This window comes from Phacochoerus africanus, chromosome 10 (assembly GCF_016906955.1).
Source record: "Phacochoerus africanus isolate WHEZ1 chromosome 10, ROS_Pafr_v1, whole genome shotgun sequence".
NCBI classification, from domain to species: domain Eukaryota; kingdom Metazoa; phylum Chordata; class Mammalia; order Artiodactyla; family Suidae; genus Phacochoerus; species Phacochoerus africanus.
In genome coordinates, this window is record NC_062553.1 from 55,846,225 (window position 1) to 55,866,433 (window position 20,209).

The 20,209-nt window shown below is 45.5% G+C and overlaps 2 protein-coding genes across 2 annotated transcripts in view; one reads left to right on the top strand and one right to left on the bottom strand.

Annotated features, from left to right (window-relative positions):
• LOC125137532 (RE1-silencing transcription factor-like) overlaps positions 1-20,209 on the top strand; it is a 162,374-nt gene that overhangs the window by 13,481 nt on the left and 128,684 nt on the right. The gene's annotated exons all lie outside the window — the stretch shown is intronic.
• LOC125137537 (NADH dehydrogenase [ubiquinone] flavoprotein 2, mitochondrial-like) lies at positions 13,833-18,552 on the bottom strand. The gene is given in 3 exon segments (XM_047798303.1): positions 13,833-14,637; positions 14,640-14,697; positions 18,291-18,552. Coding segments are annotated over 2 exon segments (744 nt in total). The 5' UTR covers positions 14,689-14,697; positions 18,291-18,552; the 3' UTR covers positions 13,833-13,942.

Here is a 20,209-nt window from a genome sequence, read left to right on the forward strand (position 1 = left end):
ATTGAAGAGAAAATAACATGAGTTACATTGAATGTTCTCTGAAGGCCAGGCCACTCTTTTAAGGCTTTTACTGTGTTTAATGGGACCCTGAGAAGAATATGAAAAAGCAATAGCCCTATTCTCAGAAGGTCCTCCTTCCTCTGAGTGATGTTCAGCTGTGCTGTATATAGAAGGCTCACCTGTGTCTGTGCACTTGAGAGGAAAGGGGAGGACTTGTTGGAAGCTCTTCAGCTGTGCAGAGCATCACAACAACTGGCTTGCCTTCTGGCCCACTGTGCCTGGCGAGTGGCCTGAAAGAAGGATGATCCATGTTGAATTGGTGGGTAGTTCACTCTGTTCCCCTTCTTGCAAGATTCCCTGTTGGGAACAAGCAAATTGGGTTTCCAAGCATTTGCCTTGGTGGCATATGGTAGAAACAGTGACAAGGAGGGTAACGGTTTCTGCCTGACCAAGGACATGTGGTTTTTTGGGTTTTGGTGGAGTTTTGTTTGTTTTTGGTTTTTAAGACTGTGCCCGTGGCAAAGTTCCCATTGTGGTATAGTGCAAACAAATCTCACTAGGAACCATGAGGTTTTGGGTTTGATCCCTGGCCTTGCTCAGTGGGTTAAGGATGTGGAGTTGCCATGAGCTGTGGTGTAGGTTGCAGATGTGGCTTGGGTCCCATGTTGCTGTGGCTGTGGTGTAGGCTGGCAGCCGTAGCTCCGATTAGACCCCTAGCCTGGGAACCTCCATATGCCGCAGGTGTGGCCCTAAAAAGCAAAAAAAAAAAAAAAAGCACCCGTGGTATATGGAAGTTCACACAGCTCATGGCAACACCAGATTCTTAACCCACTGATCGAGGTCAGGGATTGAACCTGCATCCTCATAGATACTAGTCGAGTTTGTAACCCACTGAACCACTACAGGAACAATATGGGGAATTTATCCTGACTATATAAATGTTACTGATGTGTGACTTGATTTGTCACCTTTAAGGAATGAAAGAATGGTTACTAGTGTGTTTCTCCTTTCTCAGAGGCTCCCCTTGTCGTATTTTCTATGCGTCATCCATTTATGCTTCCCCTTTGGCCATCCCTGTAGTCCCCCCATGGTGTCATTCAGGGCTGGGCCCAGTTCATAGGTCAAGTTTAATGGTACAGTAGTAGGAGCTCCCCTCATCCTCAGCTCCACAAAGGTAGATTGGTGAAGGTGCTAAAACAGTGTGCTACTATTTGGTAATCGAGACGTTTTGGTGTTAGGAAATCGCCTGTTTAAAGAACTTTAAAAAAAAAAGATGTATAAGATCAAAAAATATAAGATTTGAAATTAAACTATAACATAGTTACTACAGTGACTAACACTTGTTAACTGAAATATGTCTGTGTATATAAATCAGGATTCCTTTAACAATGTATCAAATCAATATGTACATTTTATTTTTTAACTTTTTATTAAAGTATAGTTGATTTACAAAAAAATAATAATGAACTTAAAAAAATTTTTTTTTCTTTTTTTATAGCCACACCTGCAGCATATGGAATTCCTCATGGATACTAGTCAGATTCATTTCCACTGAGCCATGACAGGAACTCCTAGTGTGCTGTATTTTATATTCCACATACAAGTGATATCATATGGTATTTTATGTCTTTCTGACTTTATATGACAGCATCCATGTTATTGCAGAGGGCATTATTCATGTATGTATATGTACATGAAATTTAGTAGTGAATTGATGGATGATTCCGTATATATATACACCACATCTTAATCCATTCATCTGTGGATGGACATTTAGGTTGTTTCCATGTCTTGGCTATTGTGATTAGTGTGGAAGTGAACATAGGGGAGCATGTATCTTTTTGAATTATAGTTGTGTCTGGATTTATGCCCAGAAGTAGGACTGCTGGATCACATGGTAATTCTATGTTTAGTTTTCTGAGAAACCTCCATACTGTTTTCCATAGTGGTTGTACCAAATTACCTTCCCACCAACAGTATGGGAGTGTTTTTTCTTCTTTTTCTGCTTTTTGGGGCTGCATCCATGATATATGGAAAGTTCCCAGGCTAGGGGTTGAATTGGACCTACAGCTGCTGGCCTATACCACAGCCGCGGTAACTCGGGATCCAGGCTGCATCTGTGACCTACACCATTGTTCATGCAAACCCGGATCCTTAACCCACTGAGCAAGACCAGGGATCAAACCCACATCCTCATGGATACTAGCTGGGTTCGTTATCAGGTTCTTAACTTGCTGAGCCACAATAGGAACTCCTCTTTTTTTTTGGCCACCCTGGGACATATGGAATTCTTGGATGGGCCAAATCTGAGCCACAGTTGTGACCTTTGCCGCACATGCGGCAACCCCAGATCCTTTAACCTGCTGCACCAGGCTGGGGATGGAACCTGCATACTGGTGCTACAGAGACACCACTGATCCATTGCATCACAGTGGGAACTCCAGGCAGTCATTTTTAACTCTATTAAATCTGTTTCTTCATCCAGAAAATAGGGACCTCTGATACTTGTATCCATAGAGTGACTTTGAGTGTTAAATGCTTATTAAGCACTTAACCTGTGGGTGACATGTAGTTTTAGTATTATGACCTTTCACTATTTAACAAAGCCAAGTAAGTATCTTTAAATATATAAAGTGCTTCCTCTGTTTGAAATGATTAAGTTGTATAATTCGCTTGCTTATCTTACATGTCTTGCAGAAGCATGGAATTTTAATGATAAAGTAGGATAGAGGCCTTTGTCCACTGCTTGTCTCAGGTATATTGTAATCTCATAAGAGTCAGAATGCTTTTGTGTCCACTCTTTGTCTCAAGCACCTAAAACAATCTCTGGCCCTTAGAAAGGCAAATAGTTTGTTAATTGTCCAGGCCAAAAATTGTCATATGTCCCTCCTTAATTTCAGCTAATTAATATACAATGGTAATTGTACTATAATTTTAAGATTTTGATAATGCAGAAATCTGTTTGTAGAATAGGATATTTTACTGGATGCATTAAGAAGGCCAGGAGAGTTCATTCACCAAGTAGCAGGAAATAGCAGGTCTTGAGAAAGAGACTTTACTATGAAATTTTGTTTTAGATTTCCTGTTGTGGCTCAGCAAATTAAGAACCTGACTAGTATCCACAAGTATGTGGGTTCAGTCCCTGGCCTCGATCAATGGGTTAAGGATTGGCACTGCCATGACCTGTGATGTAGGCTGGCAGCTGCAGGCCTAGTCTGGGAACTTCCATATGCCACCAGGGTAGCCCTAAAAAGACCAAAAAAAAAAAAAAGTAACTTGAATTCTTGTGCATCTGTGTTGGGACATAGCACATTTGCTTTATGTCATGTAGGTGTCATGAGGTAGACCCCCAATATTACATTGCAAGCGTACTTCTTCTCTGAATACTTGAGTTTGTATCTCTTAAGGATAAGGGCAGTGTCTTGTACAGTCACCCTAGAATGATTCAAGACTTTGAAGATTGGTGTCATCTTTAATAGACAATCTATGTTCATATTGTGCCATATGTCCTAATACTAACCTTTAACAATATCTCTGATCCTAATCACTCATTGCATTTAGTTGTCACATCTCTTCAGTTTCCTTTAATTTGGAACAATTCATTAGCTTTTTGTCCATTACAACATTAGAGTTTGAAAAGTTCGTGCCAGCTGTTTAAAGAATATTCTTTTTTTTTTTTTGTATTTTTTTTTTCTAGGGCCGCACCCGAGGCATATGGAGGTTCCCAGGCTAGGGGTCAAATTGGAGCTGTAGCTGCTGGCCACAGCCACAGCAACACCAGATCTGAGCCGTATCTGTGCCCTGCACCATAGCTCACAGCAATGCCAGATCCTTAACCCGCTGAGCAAGGCCAGGGATCAAACCTGTAGCCTCAGGTTCCTAGTTGGATTCGTTTCTACTGCACCACAACTCGAACTCCAAAAACTACTTTTTTTTTTTTGTCTTTTTGCCATTTCTTGGGCCGTTCCCACGGCATATGGAGGTTCCCAGGCTAGGGGTTGAATCGGAGCTGTAGCTGCCGGCCTACACCACAGCCACAGCAACGCCAGATCCGAGCAGTGTCTGTGACCTACACCACAGCTCACAGCCACGCCGGATTGTTAACCCACTGAGCAAGGCCAGGGATCGAACCCACAACCTCATGGTTCCTAGTCGGATTTGTTAACCACTGCGCCACAATGGGAACTCCCAAAAACGATTTATTAATTGGGCTTATTCTCATTGTTCCCTCATGCTTCAATTCAGGTTATGCATCTTTTTTAAAAAATTTTTTATTGTTATTTCCCCAGTACAGTTTTTTTTCTACTGTACATCATGGTGACCCAGTTACACATACATGTATACATTCTTTTTTCTCCCATTATCATGCTCCATCATAAGTGACATAGTTCTCAAGGTTATGCATCTTGACAGGAATACTAAGTACAGGTGCATTACATCAGAAGGTACAGGAATACTAAGTACTGGTGCATCACATCAAAGCATAGGAATATGAAGTACCCATGCATTAGGTCAGAAGGCGCGTGATCCCAGTACTGGTTGTGATCATTTTCATTATTTGGTTAAGATTTCTCTACTGCAGAGTTTTTTGGGTTTTTTTTTTCTTTTCTTTTCCTTTTCTAGAGTGTACCTGCAGCATATGGAGAGTCCTAGGCTAGGGATCGAATTGAAGCTGTAGCTGCCGGCCTACGCCACAGCAATGCAGAACCTGAGCCGTGTCTGTGACCTACACCACAGCTCACGGCAACGCCGGATCCTTAACCCACTGAGTGACGCCAGGGATCTAACCTGCAACTTCATGGTTTCTAGTTGGATTCTTTAACCACTGAGCCATGACAGGAACTCCTGCAAAGTTGTTTTGTCCCTTTGTTATTTATATTTTTGGGGATAGTATAGTGAAACTATCTTGCTCCTCAATACACCCAGTGATTTTAGCATGTATTGATTTTTGCTTGCATCAATTCTATATCTTATTGTTTTTTCTTTTTGTCTTTTTAGGGCCTCACCCACAGCACATGGAGGTTCCCAGGCTAGGGGTCAAATCGGAACTGTATCTGCTGGCCTATACCACAGCCACAGCAACAGCCAGATCTGAGCTGCATCTTTGATCACCACCACAGCTCATTAGTGATGCCAAATCCTTAACCCACTGAGCGAGGCCAGGGATCGGACCTGTGTCTTCACGGCTCCTAGTCAGATTCATGCCCACTGCATTTCAAGGGGAACTCTGAATACTCTGTCTTTTGTGGTAACTGGTGTTCTCTATCAAGAACAGCTCTCCCTTTTTCCCCATGGACCTGGGTTGTCTGAGTTACTTCACTCCAGTCCAGCAGTGGGGGTGGGGGTACCATTCTAAGCTCCCTAAATGAGGCTGTTTCAGTTGGACTATTACCCTGAAAGAGTGAAACTCAGAAATAGCACACTTATCTGTGCTTAAGTCATAATAGTATGAATAAAACTGAAAGCTTGACAGACTCTCTTAAGGGGTAAACTGCAAATAGAAATTTGCCAGTGGTTGAGATTTCTTCCTCTAGAAGGCAGTTTTAGAGGGATGTCTTAATTCTTTTATTGATTTAAAAATACCATATTTCATTTCTTTTTCGATGTGCTCTATTTTGAAAAATCACATAATGCAAGCACAACTACATACTTAAGATTCAAACAAGTTAAAATCCATCTTGGCTAGCTCTCTTCTAACCTTCTTACTTCTCATGTTTCTTCTCTGGAATTAACTACAGTTAATGGTTTGCTGTTAACTTTTTACCTCTGTATGTATATGCATGTTGAAATGCTTGATTTCTTTGCTTTTTATATAATTGGATTATTCTGTAATGATTAGAATTTAGAGATCCTCATCAGTAGTTAAAGATGGTCCTTATTCTTTACAACTATTGCGTAATGTTTCATAATATGGTTTAATCACTAATTATTGCCAAAATTTGTTGACCGTCTAGAAGTACTTTTGTTTTGTCTTTTTTGTCTTTTTTTCTAGGGCCACACCCGTGGCATGTGGAGGTTCCCTGGCTAGGGGTCTAATCCAAGCTACAGCTGATGGCCTATGCCACAGCCACAGCAACTCGGGATCTAAGCCTCGTGTGTGACCTACACCGAAGCTCACGGTAATGCCAGAGCCTTAACCCACTGATCAAGGCCAGGGATCGAACCTAAAACCTCGTGGTTCCTAGTCAGATTCATTAACCACTGAGCCACAACGGGAACTCCTGGAAGTACTTTGAGAGTGGATACTGTGTGGAGTGTTTGAGGGGATCCATAGAGTCTTAGAAACTCACAAATTATGTTTATGCTTTGTGTTCTTTGTTTTTTGTCTTTTTTTAGGGCCGCACCTGCGGCGTGTGGAGGTTCCCAGGCTAGGGGTCTAATTGGAGCTAGAGCTGCCAGCCTACACCACAGCCACAGCAATGTCAGATCTGAGCCAAATCTGTGACCTACACCACAGCTCACAGCAATGCCGGATTCTCAACCCACTGAGCAAGCCAGGGATCGAACCTGAAACCTCATGGTTCCTAGTTAGATTCGTTTCTGCTGCGCCACCACAGGAACTCCATTTTTCTTTCTTTTTTTTTTTTTTTTAGGGCTACACCCACAGCCTATGGAGGTTCCCAGGCTAGGGGCTGAATTGGAGATACAGCTGCTGGCCTTCACCACAGGCACAGCAACGCCAGATCTAAGCCAAGTGTGCGACCAACACCACAGCTCACAGCGATGCCGGATCCTCAACCCACTGAGCAAGCCAGGGATCAAACCTGAAACCTCATGGTTCCTAATGAGATTCGTTTCTGCTGTGCCATGACGAGAACGCCATTAAGTTTTTTTTTTTTTTTAACCCAGAAGATGGATATTTAATTTAGTGTTGCTTAAAATAACAGAGTGAATAACATGCTCATTGAACATTCCACATTGATGTGGTCAGGGAGGAGAACCTTGGTACTCAGCTAATAATACCTGGGGAGTGAATTATCCATATGATGATCTACTAAGGGATTGTAGTTTAATGAGATGAGGTCCCTGCTTGAGCCTGGGCTCCAGTGGTTGCTATAATTTGGCCATGTCTAGTGGACCAGTGTGGGGATCCAGCAGGAGTTTATCTGCACAGAAGAACAAAAGCTTTTCTGATGAGATACAGCACCTCTTACAGATGGTGAGAGTAAGTTTTCTCTTAGCATGAAACCTTGTGTTCACGAGGCACAAGTGGCTGTAGTGACAGCTGTACCCAGTGGCCAGAGAGCAAGGTGAGGGCAGGAACGGGCAGGAGTGTGTTGGAAGGGCCGGGAGAGCCCCTTTGGAAGGGACATGAGTGGGTGTGATGTCTCTGCAGTTTGGAAGAGGCAGCCGTGGAATGGGGAGGCTTGCATGTTTCTGCTCTGGGACCTGTGAGCAGGGAGCTCTTGTTGGAGAGGAAGGAGATGACTAATGTCATATACAAGTAGGCAGGCCGTATTCATGACCCACAGAAGACACCCTGGGTGGAGACACCCAGAAAAAATGGGAAAATACTTTGCCTGGAATTGCAGATCTCGCGTCAGCATGGGGGCGCCATCCTTTCCTAAGCACCATGCCCTCTTCTGAGCACATCCCATTAACCTCAAGCCTCTCTCAACAGCCCTAAGAAGTAGGTTGTTCTTCCCACTTTACTTTAGGAGGGGTGGTGAAAGGGATTTCAGCTTAATCTGAATGTTCTCAGTTTATGTTCATTTATTCCTTTACCATAACATCTAACCAGTTTGTATTTATACCATAACATCTAACTGGTTTGGGGAGTTCCTGTCTTGGCTCAGTGGAAACAAATCTGACTAGCATCCATGAGGATACAGGTTCGATCCCTGGCCTCACTCAGTGGGTTAAGGATCCGGTGTTGCCGTGAGCTGTGGTGTAGGTCTCAGACGTGGCTGGGATCTGCTGTGGCTGTGACTGTGGTGTAGCCCAGTGGCTACAGCTCCGATTCGACTTCTAGCCTGGGAACCTCCATATGCCATGGGTGTGGCCTAAAAAGACAAAAGCCAAAAAACAAAAACACAAAACGGTTTGTATTTATTAAAAACCGTAAGAAGCGTGCTAGCAGTGGTTAGATTAACCTCACCTTTCTGAGATGAAATCTAGTGTAAAACATTTGTTCTGTGATTCCACTCATGCCACCTCTGAGATGGCAGGAGCTGGCATTTTTAGATAAGCCACTAATGCATTATGTGGGCAGCTATTTGAAAGCAGAAGAACATGTTCTGATTGGAAGGTAAGAACTGGATTTATTTTGAAGCATGCCTGGTTCTCAGGCCCTGTGAGCCTGCTGTTTTGTCGGCCCTAATACTTGTCCCACCTGGCCCACTTATTAGAATGTCCCTTGGGTTGCAGACACTTGGCAGCAAGTGCCTGTCCCCTGATCTCCTGAGCCTGAAGGGAGCAGCAGGCCCTTCACACTCGCCCGCAGAGAGTGCTGAGAGCAAGTGACGTCCCCGTACGGGTTCCCACCTGCTTGTTCAGCACCAGAAATGGAGAAATGCTGGTAGGTGCCTGATGGAGAGAGAGGGGCTCTGAGATGACCTCCCATCCCATGTCGCTGCACGCCTCCCCCTGATTTATAGCCAGGAAAAGAAAGAGTTTCCAGAGCCTCAAACCCTCAGCTGGGATCCTGCCTAAATCCTCCTTTCCCCTTCATGCAGGGGAATAGGATGGGATTTTGAAATACTAAGGTCCTATGAGTCATCATTCTCATTCCCTCCCCTGACACACAGATGATGCACATAGTGACTCCTGACTGAGCTTTCTTTTTCTTTTTATTATTTTGCATTTCAGGGCCGTACCTGCAGCGTATGGAACTTCCCAGGCTAGGGATCAAATTTGAGCCACGGCAATGCTGGATGGATCCTTAACCCACTGAGCGAGGCCAGGGATCGAACCTGTATTCTCATGGATACTAGTCAGGTTTGTTACCGCTGAGCCACAGTGGGAACTCCCTGGTTGAGCTTCCTGCTGGTATAAGTGCTCCATGAGGGTGGAGGGGTCTGGATGAGAGTGGAGACAACCTAGCTTTGCACCTGAATGGATTTTTTTTTTCATTTTAAATTTATGAAAATAATACATGCACAGTTAAAAATAAACTATTTTGGAGTTTCAGCCACGGCGCAGTGGGTTAAAAACCTGACTTCAGGGAGGCACAGTTTCCTTCCCCGCCCAGTGCAGTGGGTTAAAAGACCCAGCCCCGCCCCAGCTGTGGCACAGGTCACAGCTGGGGCTCAGATTCGGTTACTGGCCCAGGAACTTCCTACGTCGTGGGTGCAGCCAAAAATACAAAAAACAAAAAAACTATCACTGCGAGATTAATGATGAAATCAAAGTTCCACAGCTTCCTGTTCCTTCCTGTCCTCAGTCACAAGCTGCTCCATGTACCTGACTCCTGAGGCGAGTTTGTCAGCATCAAATTTCCCATTTGATAAGATTACAGGGAAGTCTCATCTCATGTAGGTCAGAGCGCATAGCCTGTTACACATTTTCCTCAAGGCGATGAATATGCTGACCTTGTGCTGGATAGAAGTGGCCACAGAGTCTTTGCAGCCCTTCTAATCACTCTGTGCTGCCACTGCCCCTTGCTTTGATCAGCGGAAAGCAGCAGAGTGACATGCCTGGTTTCTGAGCCTCACCCTCCAGAGGCCTTGCAGCTTCTACTGTCATGTTCCTTCTGTACAAGGTCACCTTGGGAATAAGCTTGCCCTGGGCCCCTGCAGGATGAGATCCTAGGTAGAGAGAGTGATCCCTGAAAATAGGCCTAGGTTTCCCAGCTGTCACAGCCAGTCTTGACCCAGAGTGAAGTCTGCAAATGCTTGTCCCCAAAGAGCAGAACTGCTGAGCTGAGCCCAGATTAAACTGCCAAACTGAAGAATCAGCAAATACTAGCATGTTCCAAGTCAGTCAGTTTTGGGTTGGTTAGTTACTCAGCAATAGATGTGGACAAAAACCTGACTGTGCCCTCAATCCAGTTAAGAAAGAAGCATTTCCAGTTGACAAATGAGAAACTGTACCTAGAAGTAACTGAGGCCATATGAATTGGGGCTGGGGTCAGTGGGTACCTGGGTGGTTATACACTGTTTCCCTTTATTGAACAGTCTCATCCAAGTTATAAAACTTCAGCACAGCCTCAGAACTTAGGACCTAGCCTTATTTGTCCAATGAAAAAAAATTTTTCTTAAAAAATGTTTCAATAGGAGTTCCCGTCGTGGTGCAGTGTTTAATGAATCCGACTAGGAACCATGAGGTTTCGGGTTCGATCCCTGGCCTTGCTCAGTGGGTTAAGGATCCAGCGTTGCCGTGAGCTGTGGTGTAGGTCGCAGACGCAGCTCAGATCCCGCGTTGCTGTGGCTCTGGCGTAGGCTGGCAGCTACAGCTCCGATTTGACCCCTAGCCTGGGAACCTCCACATGCCTCAGGAAGCGGCCCTAGAAAAGGCAAAAAGACAAACATAAATAAAAAAATAAAATAATAAAAATAAAAATGTTTCAATAAAATGTGTATCTTTTATCTATTATTTAAGAGAAAGTAGTCACCATTTCTCTAATTTTTGTTCCTGTTGAATATTTCACCCTAAAATTAACAGTGAATGATGGAAAACGATGAGTCTCTTTAGGCCAGATTCGAGATGTTGAGAAAAACTGGAGATAACGGAAAGCTTTTCAGTTGGGCAACTACCCTTTTAGTGAAAATAAGATGGGAAGAGGACCAGAAAGCAGGATGAGTGCCATGCAGGAGAAAAGGCAAGGCCACTGAGCAAATGGATTTGACTTTCGAAGCTATTCAATCTGTGAATAAATACAGACCAGCTAGTACTATGTCACTAATAAGACCAGAATGGTTTTTTTGTTGTTGTTGTTTTTGGGGTTTTGTTTGTTTGTTTGTTTTTTGGTCTATTTAGAGCCGCACCCATGGCATATGGAAGTTCCCAGGCCAGGGGTCAAATCGGAGCTACAGCCCCCAGCCTACACCACAGCCACAGCAGCACGGGATCTAAACACATCTGCAAGTTACACCACAGCTCACTGCAACATTGGATCCTTAACCCACTGAGCAGGCCAGGGATTAAACCCATCCTCATGGACACTAGTTGGGTTTGTTACCATGGAGCCACAATGGGAACTCCAGCAGTAGAATTTAAAACCATAGCTTCTTTTTTAGGATAGTTTAGCAGTATAGCTCTTTGGATGTTTGCATTCCAAATTTCCTGTGCATGTAATTTCCTTTTTTCTTAATCAGAATTGTGGGGCGGGATCTCTACTCGCGATGTGATCTGTCCGTGGTACTTGGCAAAGCTCCCGAGCAGCGTGCAAAGCTTCCCCGCCAGCCCTGAGAGCACTTTCGGTTTAAAGCCACCAGGCGGGCACATGTGTTCAGGCGTGGACAGAACAGTTGACAGGATGGCAAGGGTGCAGCCCCTTTCAGATCCACACACGCCCTGGCTCTGAGCAGTGTGCCCAGGCTGGCCTCGTGGATGCAAGGACTCAGAGGAACTCGGTGACAGGAGCACAGGGCTTCCAAGGAAACGGTGTGTTTCCCATTGAAGGCCTTCAAAGTGGGTGGCTTTTCATGTGCAAGTTCCTGGGCCAGGGATGGAATCCAAGCCATAGCAGTGGCAACGCTGGATCCTTAACCTGCTGTGCCACCAAGGAATCCTGTTCATTGCTTTGCTTTTCTGAGATAAGGTGAAAAGTTCCTCCCAAGGTGAAAAGTTGTTGCCTATGAGACCTGAGATAGGTTCTAGTCTATAGAGGAGGAACTGGGTGGTGGTGAAAACCTGGGTGCTGGTGGATCTGTTTTGCATCCTGATTATGGTGGTTGTTAAACAGACCTATACGTATGTTAGAATTCATGGAACAGTATATGGAAAGGAAAAAACAAACTTTACTGTATAATTAAACCCACAGGGTGCTTCAGCTAAACTGCTTGGGTTTGTTTGAATCACACTTCTTAATTTTGTGACCCTGGGCAAATTACTTGTGTCTTTGCTGCCTCATTTCTAAATGCAGGTAATAGCAATACCTCTTGCATGGGGTTGTTGTAAGGATTCAGTTATAACATGCAACGCTTAAAAGTGCCAGGCTCATTGTATGTGCTAAATAAGAGTTAGCTGTTGGAGTTCCCATCGTGGCAAAGTAGTTAACAAATCTGACTGGGAACCGTGAGGTTGCAGGTTCCATCCCTGGCCTTGCTCAGTGCATTAAGGATCTGGCGTTGCCGTGAGCTGTGGTGTAGGTTGCAGATTCGGCTCAGATCTGACATTGCTGTGGCTGTGGTGTAGGCTGGTAGCTCTAGCTCCAATTAGACCCCTAGCCTGGGAACCTCCACATGCTGCAGGTGTGGCCCTAGAAAAGGCAAAAAGACAAAAAAAAAGTTAGCTGTATTATCATTATTATTATAAGAATATAAAGGGAGTTCCCTTGTAGTACATTGGGTTAAGGACCTGGTGTCATCACTGCAGCAGCTTGGGTCACTGCTGTGGTGTGGGTTCCATCCCTGGCCTGGGAACTTCTATATGCCACAGGCATGGCCAAAAAATACCCAAACAAAAAAGACTGTAAAGGAATAAAAATAAACTCTCTGGGTTGTCATATGATCATCGAAGCTACTGATAGTCTGAACGAGCAAGGCCCTGCAGTACTGCCTTTAGGCAGGACAGGGAGAAACCCTAGAAAAGGCAGTGCTACCAAGCAAATTTAGTCTATCATGCTATTTTCAGTGGAGGCAGAAACCAACCCCATACCATAAATTCCTCTTGATCTCTTTCATTCATTCATGTACTGATTGCCAGCTATTTTCCAGGGACTTACTGGAAAGCTAGGGTCTTGGCAGTCTCTCATGTCCAGGATAACCTGATGATGTGTTCTCTAGCACATGTGTGTATTTCTTTTTGAGTGTGTGGCCTGTTTTCTCAGATTTCCTAGTTTCTGGAAGAAGTACTGGAAGTGTCTATGATAAAGCATCATACCTGTTAACCTCCTAGTGAGAAATATTGACCAAAGAAATACTTCCACTAGGTTTATTACTCAGAGGGTAGACTCTGAGAGGAAAAAGGAAGCTTCTGAAAAACAGGAGCTCGAGGCGCAAAGCCTCGGATGATTTAAGGATGCTGTAGATATGCTCAGGAATGTTCAGATCATGAAAGTCCTGTACCAAATAAGGAAATATAGATGCTCTCTGCCATGAAGGGTATGCATGAGGCATCGTTCCTCTATGATGCTCAACTGTTAATCTCAAGCCATCGCAGCCCTTTCAGGGTGTCCGTGGGGTGGATGACATGACAGAGACAGTAGGAGCAGGTAGAATGCTGCCTGTTGGAGTCATGTAAATCTGAAGTCTGGTGTCTACTGTGTAAGCATTACTCTTGCAGGTCAAGGGCGGACACCCCTGTAAGGAGAGCAGCCAAGAGAAAAGGGAACACCTGAGAAAGAATGAAATGATGCTCTTGCTCCACCAGACAGAGCCCCTGGGGAGGGAAGATGGGGCGGGGGGACCAGAGGCTGGCCGAGTGCTGGGTACCCTCTCGGTGAGGAACCAGCACTCTGCCGGGCCTGGCACAGCAGGAGCTCCAGGTTTGTCATCTGCAGGAAACCAGCCTTGAGCTCCATTTTGCAGGAAGTGTCAGATCAAGAAACTCAGGCACACGCGAACACATCAACTCCTTGCCTGGCATGGAAGTATCTTAAAGCAGTTGAGACGCAGGGGAGCTCCATAGTGAGGCCCTAATGACTGGCTGGCTTGCTGCTCATGATGATGGGACATACAGAGCAGGTTACACTGCACTTCGTCTCAGTAACTTTGAAGAAACTGCTGCTGTTTAAGTGGGCAGGAACAATATGAAGGGACTTTATTTTTATTTTTATTTTTTTTTAGACAGGAGGTTCGTACTTTATTTCTCCAGTGACATATTTACAGCTGAATATAAATTAAAGGCCTGCTTGCACACCAAACCCAGGTCCTTTAGGTGGTTCAGTCAAAGAGGTAAGACCTCCAGCTGGCTCACAAGAGAAGCGTCCACTCCTTGGCCCAGGTTTGGGGATTTTGCCAGCCTTGAGTTCATCAATAATTTCTTCAATATCCTTAGGTGTCAGATCCTCATAGTAGTTGTCATTTATTTGAACCATTGGTGCATTTACACAGGCCCCTAAACATTCCACTTCTATAAGAGTGAAAAGTTTGTCAGGTGTAGTCTCTCCAATCTTTATTCCAAGCTTTTTCTGAATGGCCTCCAGTATGCTATCAGAGTTTTGAAGCATGCAAGGCGTAGTGGTGCAGACTTGAATATGATACTTTCCAACTGGCTTTCGATTATACATTGTATAAAAAGTTGCTACTTCATATACTCTCATTGGAGGTACTTGTAAAATTTCTGCCACCTTGTTCATGGCAGAGATGGGCAGCCATCCATTCTGTCTTTGGGCTAAATCCAGGACTGGAAGCACAGCTGCTGCTTTATGCCCTTCTGGGTAGTTTTTTACAATTGCCTCTATCCTCTTGTAGTTTTCTGGTGTGAAATCAAATGGAGTATCTGGGTTATTCTCAGGAGTATCTCTGTGCACAAATAAGGCTCCTCCAGCTCCATTCTGCACAGCTGTCTTATGCAAATTCCTTACATGTCTTCATGGGCGGTGAAGCCCGTGGCCCGTGCCCGGAGCACTGAGGTGAGAAACATCCGAAGGGACTTTAAAAAATAAAGCTGCATTTAATGTCACATAGAAGTCAAAAAGTCATATCATACATTTTACTTCTTTATAAAATGCCATGGGGAGTTCCCGTCGTGGCGCAGTGGTTAACGAATCCAACAAGGAACCATGAGGTTGCGGGTTCCATCCCTGGCCTTGCTCAGTAGATCAATGATCCGGCGTTGCCGTGAGCTGTGGTGTAGGTCGCAGATGCGGCTGGGATCCCGAGTTACTGTGGCTCTGGTGTAGGCCGGTGGCTACAGCTCCGATTAGACCCCTAGCCTGGGAACTCCATATGCCGCTGGAGCAGCCCTAGAAAAGGCAAAAGAAAAAAAAAAAAATCAATCAGTCAATCAATAAAATGCCATGGGGAGTTCCCATCGTGGCTCAGCAATTAACGAACCCGACTAGCATCCTTGAGGACGCATCCTTGAGGACGCAGGTTCGATCCCTGTCCTCGCTCAGTGGGTTAAGAATCTGGTGTTGCCTTGAGCTGTGATGTAGGCTGGCAGATGTAGCTCCGATTCGACCCCTAGCCTAGATATGCTGCAGGTGTGGCCCTAAAGACAAAAAGACAAAAAAAAAAAAGTGCCATGAATACGAAAGGGGTGACATGCTGAACACAGTAAGGCTGCAGAGCTAATGAAAGGAACTGGTATAAACTGGCCTAATCATTCTCTAGCCCCTCCAAACAACCTCTGTTCTATGGAGGTGAGGGGGCTGTGCCGGCTATGCCATAATTTCTCTGTACTAACTCCTGCATGCTGCCACCGTGTAAATGATGGTGACGAAAGGGCAGTCTTCATTCTTGGGTCAATGGATTAGTATTAATAAGCTGACTTAGCTCAGAAACCAACACAGTAAGAGAGCTTTCTTCTAGAAAATCCCCCGTGGACCTCTGGATGCACCAGCAGGGATGCTGGGTTGCATTAGGCTTGCAGGATGTGGTGTAAGTTAACAGCAGATCCCAGCAGAAGTTCTCTGCTGTTGATGCTTGGGGGGCCTTTTTGTTGCAGTTTCTCAGGGCTGCACCTGTGGCATATGGAGTTTCCCAGGCCAGGGGTTCAGGGGCCTTTTTGGTCTGAGGTATGGTCACCACACTTTCCCGGCTCTCCTGCTTGTTTTTGCTGAGAATCATAAAAAGTTAGGACTGAGAAGTATTTAGTGTCAGTCCCTCATTTCAGAGATGTGAAAACAAAGACCCAAACAGATTAACTAATACAACAGGGAAACGTCAACTTAGTAAACTGCACTGTCTGCAACTAGCCTAGCAAGGTACCTTGGAACACATATATATTTTTTAATTTTTTAGTGTCTTTTGTCTTTTTAGGGCCAAACCCACGGTATATGGAGGCTCCCAGGCCAGGGGTCCAACCAGAGCTGTAGCTGCCGGCCCACGCCAGAGCCACAATGCCAGAACCAAGCCACGTCCGCAACCTACAGCACAGCTCACAGCAATGCCAGCTACTTAACCCACTGAGTGAGGCCAAGGATTGAACCTGCAACCTCATGGTTCCTAGTTGGATTCTTTTCTGCTGTGCCGTGAATGGGAACTCCCCTTGGAACATTTTTAGAACAACCTCAGTCAAAACATAACCATTGAGTTTGGAGCTTAGAGAAACCTGAAAATATAAATTGGTGAAAGCTTAAACACTGCATCTTTGCTAGTTGAGGTCTAAGAGCCTAGAGACAAGATGAGGGAGGAACGTCCTGCTTCCTACATTGTAAGTTATCAGGGTAAAAACAGCACCAGCTTTGGGGTTCTGTAGTTCTCCACCAAGGCTAGGTTTACCCTATTTCCTTCATTTCATGTAAAGATTCAGGCCTAACCTCCAAACTAGGAACAACAGATAGAAAAATAACGGTCACGATTTTAAGTTGTTAAAATTAATGGTATTTTATTCTCTCCAAAAAAAGAACTACCTTCCCACAGATGCCAACCAGACATCCACTCTGAAACACAATGCAGCTGAGACCCACAAAGCTTTACAGGTTGCCTCTTAAAATACTAACCATTTATCCCACGACGACCCACCAGTGAGAAGGGGCTAGAGTGTCATGCTGACAGTGAACCCAGGACAGGTAGGTTCATGCAGAACCAGAGTCCACAGAAGGCTACTGGATGTTTGAGGCCGGCTTTCTCCACGAGCCTTCATCTCAACTCTGGGACCCAGGACATGACTCCCCAGGGGTTCACTGTCCACAACTCAAGTGCTCACTCATCTCGGAACACCTTATAGTAAGACTGCTGACTGATGGAGCCTCATACAGCGTCCACAGCTCTAGTGCTGCTCACTTGGCTCGAGACACATGATGGTAAGACTGCTGACTGAGTGAGTCCCACACAGCGTTCATGGCAGGTGCTGATAAAACACTTGAAGTGCTCTGATCTTTGCAGACTAGACTAAGCCTGTGAGCCCTTTTCTGAGTTTTCATGCACTTTAGGGTTATGTAAGAACTACTTGTTTCCCAATGTCCATTCTGCCCTTAAGTAATAAAATCCCACAGTCCTCATTGCCCTCTGGACCCCCAGCTTCCCTGTGGGGTGTGGCCGTGTCACTGCTGACCTACAGATGCTGCGATGTGTACCGCTTCCAGCTCTTCCTCCTCCTCCGTGGGGACGTTCTCCCTGATGGTGGGAAAGGATGACAACTCGAGCATCCTTCAATCTAGAGAAGGAAGCCAGGGTGCGTTCCCCAGGTGGGTCCTTGGATGACTACACGGAGCAGAGCCACCTTCTCATTTCCGTCTCCTTTAAGCCAATGTCTTCGGGAGAAACTGATATTCTGCCATTTGTTCATATGCCAACTGTTAAGCTGCTCCCTCAAGAAATGCCACCTGGTCTCAAAAAATGTAATGGGAAGACTTGAGTCGAGCAGCACTCATTTTTAAGTGTATCTGCATCAGATACACACCCAATCAAAAATCACTTGAGCTTGCAAACTCAACGTGTTAAAAAGGGGCTCAGTCCTTGGTAGTCTGAAAAGGGTGGGAGTGGGAGGGGCTTCATCTAGTGACATTTACTACAATGCAGTGTACACTGTAGGTTGTGTAGAGTTACTCTTCAGTGTGAACAGATAAGTCTGGACGTTTATCTCTTTTTCTGCACATTGGACACAAGAGGAGAAGGCTTCTTGGTTTGACAGGCAACACTTCTCTGGATTTGGGGTCCTTTGATGTTAACTATGTGGGGCAAGAGTGGGGGCCAGAACGTGAGAAAAGTTCCTTGAGGCATATGGCCTCGGAGGTGCAGTCTGTCCTTAAACTGTGGCATTACTGCAACCCAACCTACACAGGCACAGGACAGAACACAAGGTGTTAGCAAGTGTTTATTACAAACAGCAGCCACAGCTCCAGTGGAGACTCAAGGGGGCTACTGGGGTCTTTCACTCTGTTCTTAAAAGGGCATACAGTGCATTTGTGTGAAGGTACACATTTATTATCAGGGTAGGTTTTACCTTATGAATAACCAAGTATATATTCCCTAAAATACTCAGCTTATGTCAGTGAAGGCACAGCTGTAGCAAAAATACTAAAAGCCATGAGGCCACTTCCCTTTACCTGGGAAGTAGTGCTGGTGTCAGTCAGTTACCTGCCGAGGAGAACTTGATGTCAGCCACAGCTTCCGATTCGCCCAGTCCCTCGTCCAGGGTGATGTCCTCAGCAACAAGAGGAGGAGAGCCTGCCATTCTTTCTTCTCTGCCCACTGGAACCTTCCATGGGGAGGAAATGCAGATATTTGGAAGCTCCCAGTAAACCCCTGACAACTCCAATGCTAAGTAAGGCACTGACAGGTAATTCTGTACAGATGATCAAGAATAAAATCCTGGAGTTCCCATTGTGGCGCAGCGTAAACAAATCTGACTAGCATCCATGAGGACGAGGGTTTGATCCCTGGCCTTGCTCAGTGGGTTAAGGATCTGGCATTGTGTGAGCTGTGGTGTAGGTCGCAGATGCGGCTTGAATCTGAGTTGCTGTGGCTGTGGTATAGGCCGGCATCTATAGCTTGATTCAACCCCATAGCCTAGGAACCTCCACGTGCCACAGGTACAGCCCTAAAAAGACCAAAGTAAATAATTAAATACATATCCTTTTAAAGCCAACTGTTGAAAAACTCCAAGTCACGTCTCAGTCACATGACAAGCCCAGGAGCTCTCTGAAGGGGCAAAACTTACAGATTCCAGGGTCAAGGGCCTCATGTGGGCATCTGTCTGGTGGTACCGTCCAGACACCAGCCTCTTGTTTCATTAACTTACACTGTTGTGTACAGTCCTCCCTCAAGCCTTACACACCATAACACGGGGCAGTTAAGGTAACATCCTTCTAAACACCTCATTCGAGCAGGCCTGGCTGGACAGAGATTAACCCCTGCCTCATTACAGCTCAAGGGTGCATGTATAAAACAGTAAGACTCAGCTTCTCTGTTCACAGGCGTTTCCACGACTCGGCAGGAACTGGCTCATAACCTATGTGTTTATTAACAGATATCTCCGTGTTGAGCATTGAGGACACAAATACGGATGTTGCAGTGTGGTCCCCACACCCGAGGAGATCACCAGGTGGAATAGCACCTAAATAAATTACAAGGTAAGATTTTCCCCACACTCCTGAAAGGCTGAAGGGAGGAACAAGCAGAGCAGGAGTGAGGAGGGGGACCACGTGTAAGTGCCAGGGATGCTGGGATTAAGAACCTGGAGCTTCTCCACCCAGAAAAGGGCTTCTCAACTTCGGCACCACTGACCTTTTGGACCAGAAGATTCTTTGTTGTGAGGGGATGCCCTGGGCGCTGCGGGACACTTAGCTTCATCTCTGGTCTCTACCTGCTAGAGGCCAGGGAGAGTCTGTAACGTCCCCTCACTCACACTATCCAGTTCAACTTCCTGCAGTCATGTGACCGCCAGGCAGTTGAAAAGTGGCCAGTGCTAGTCAAGAACTCAATTTTAGAGTGAATTTACTTTTAATTAACTTATTTAAATAGCCACATGTGGCTACTGTACTGGGCGGTGTCACCTAGAGAAAACCCAGCTCTGTCACTACTCTAGGATCCGCTCTACCCAACTCTTTCTCTTCTGAGAGCCCAGTGTTCCCTGGTGGCTTGCTGGGTTAAGGAGCTGGGGTTCTCACGGCTGTGGCGTGTGTCCCATCCCTGGCCCGAGAACTTTTGAATGCTGAGAGCATGGCCAAAAATAAGAGCCCACCTCCCTTTAAAGCCACAATACTCAAGAATAGGTCAGGGGAGAGCCAGCTGACTGTGTGTGACAAGTTGGGTCTGTCCTACCAAAGCTTTCAGGGCTGTGGGACTGTTGCAGGGTGTGTTAAGCTGACTGTGCAACCATGAAAGCCTGTCCCCTCACCTTGAGTAAGGTGTGACCCACATGCTTCTGATACACAGTATCTGCCTTGTCCAAGGAAGTGATGTGCACGGGCAGGAAGTGGGAAGCCACAATTGTAAACCAAGCTGACTGGTTTACCTTGAGACAGAAAGAGTTCCTGTCCTGGCTCAGCAGTTAA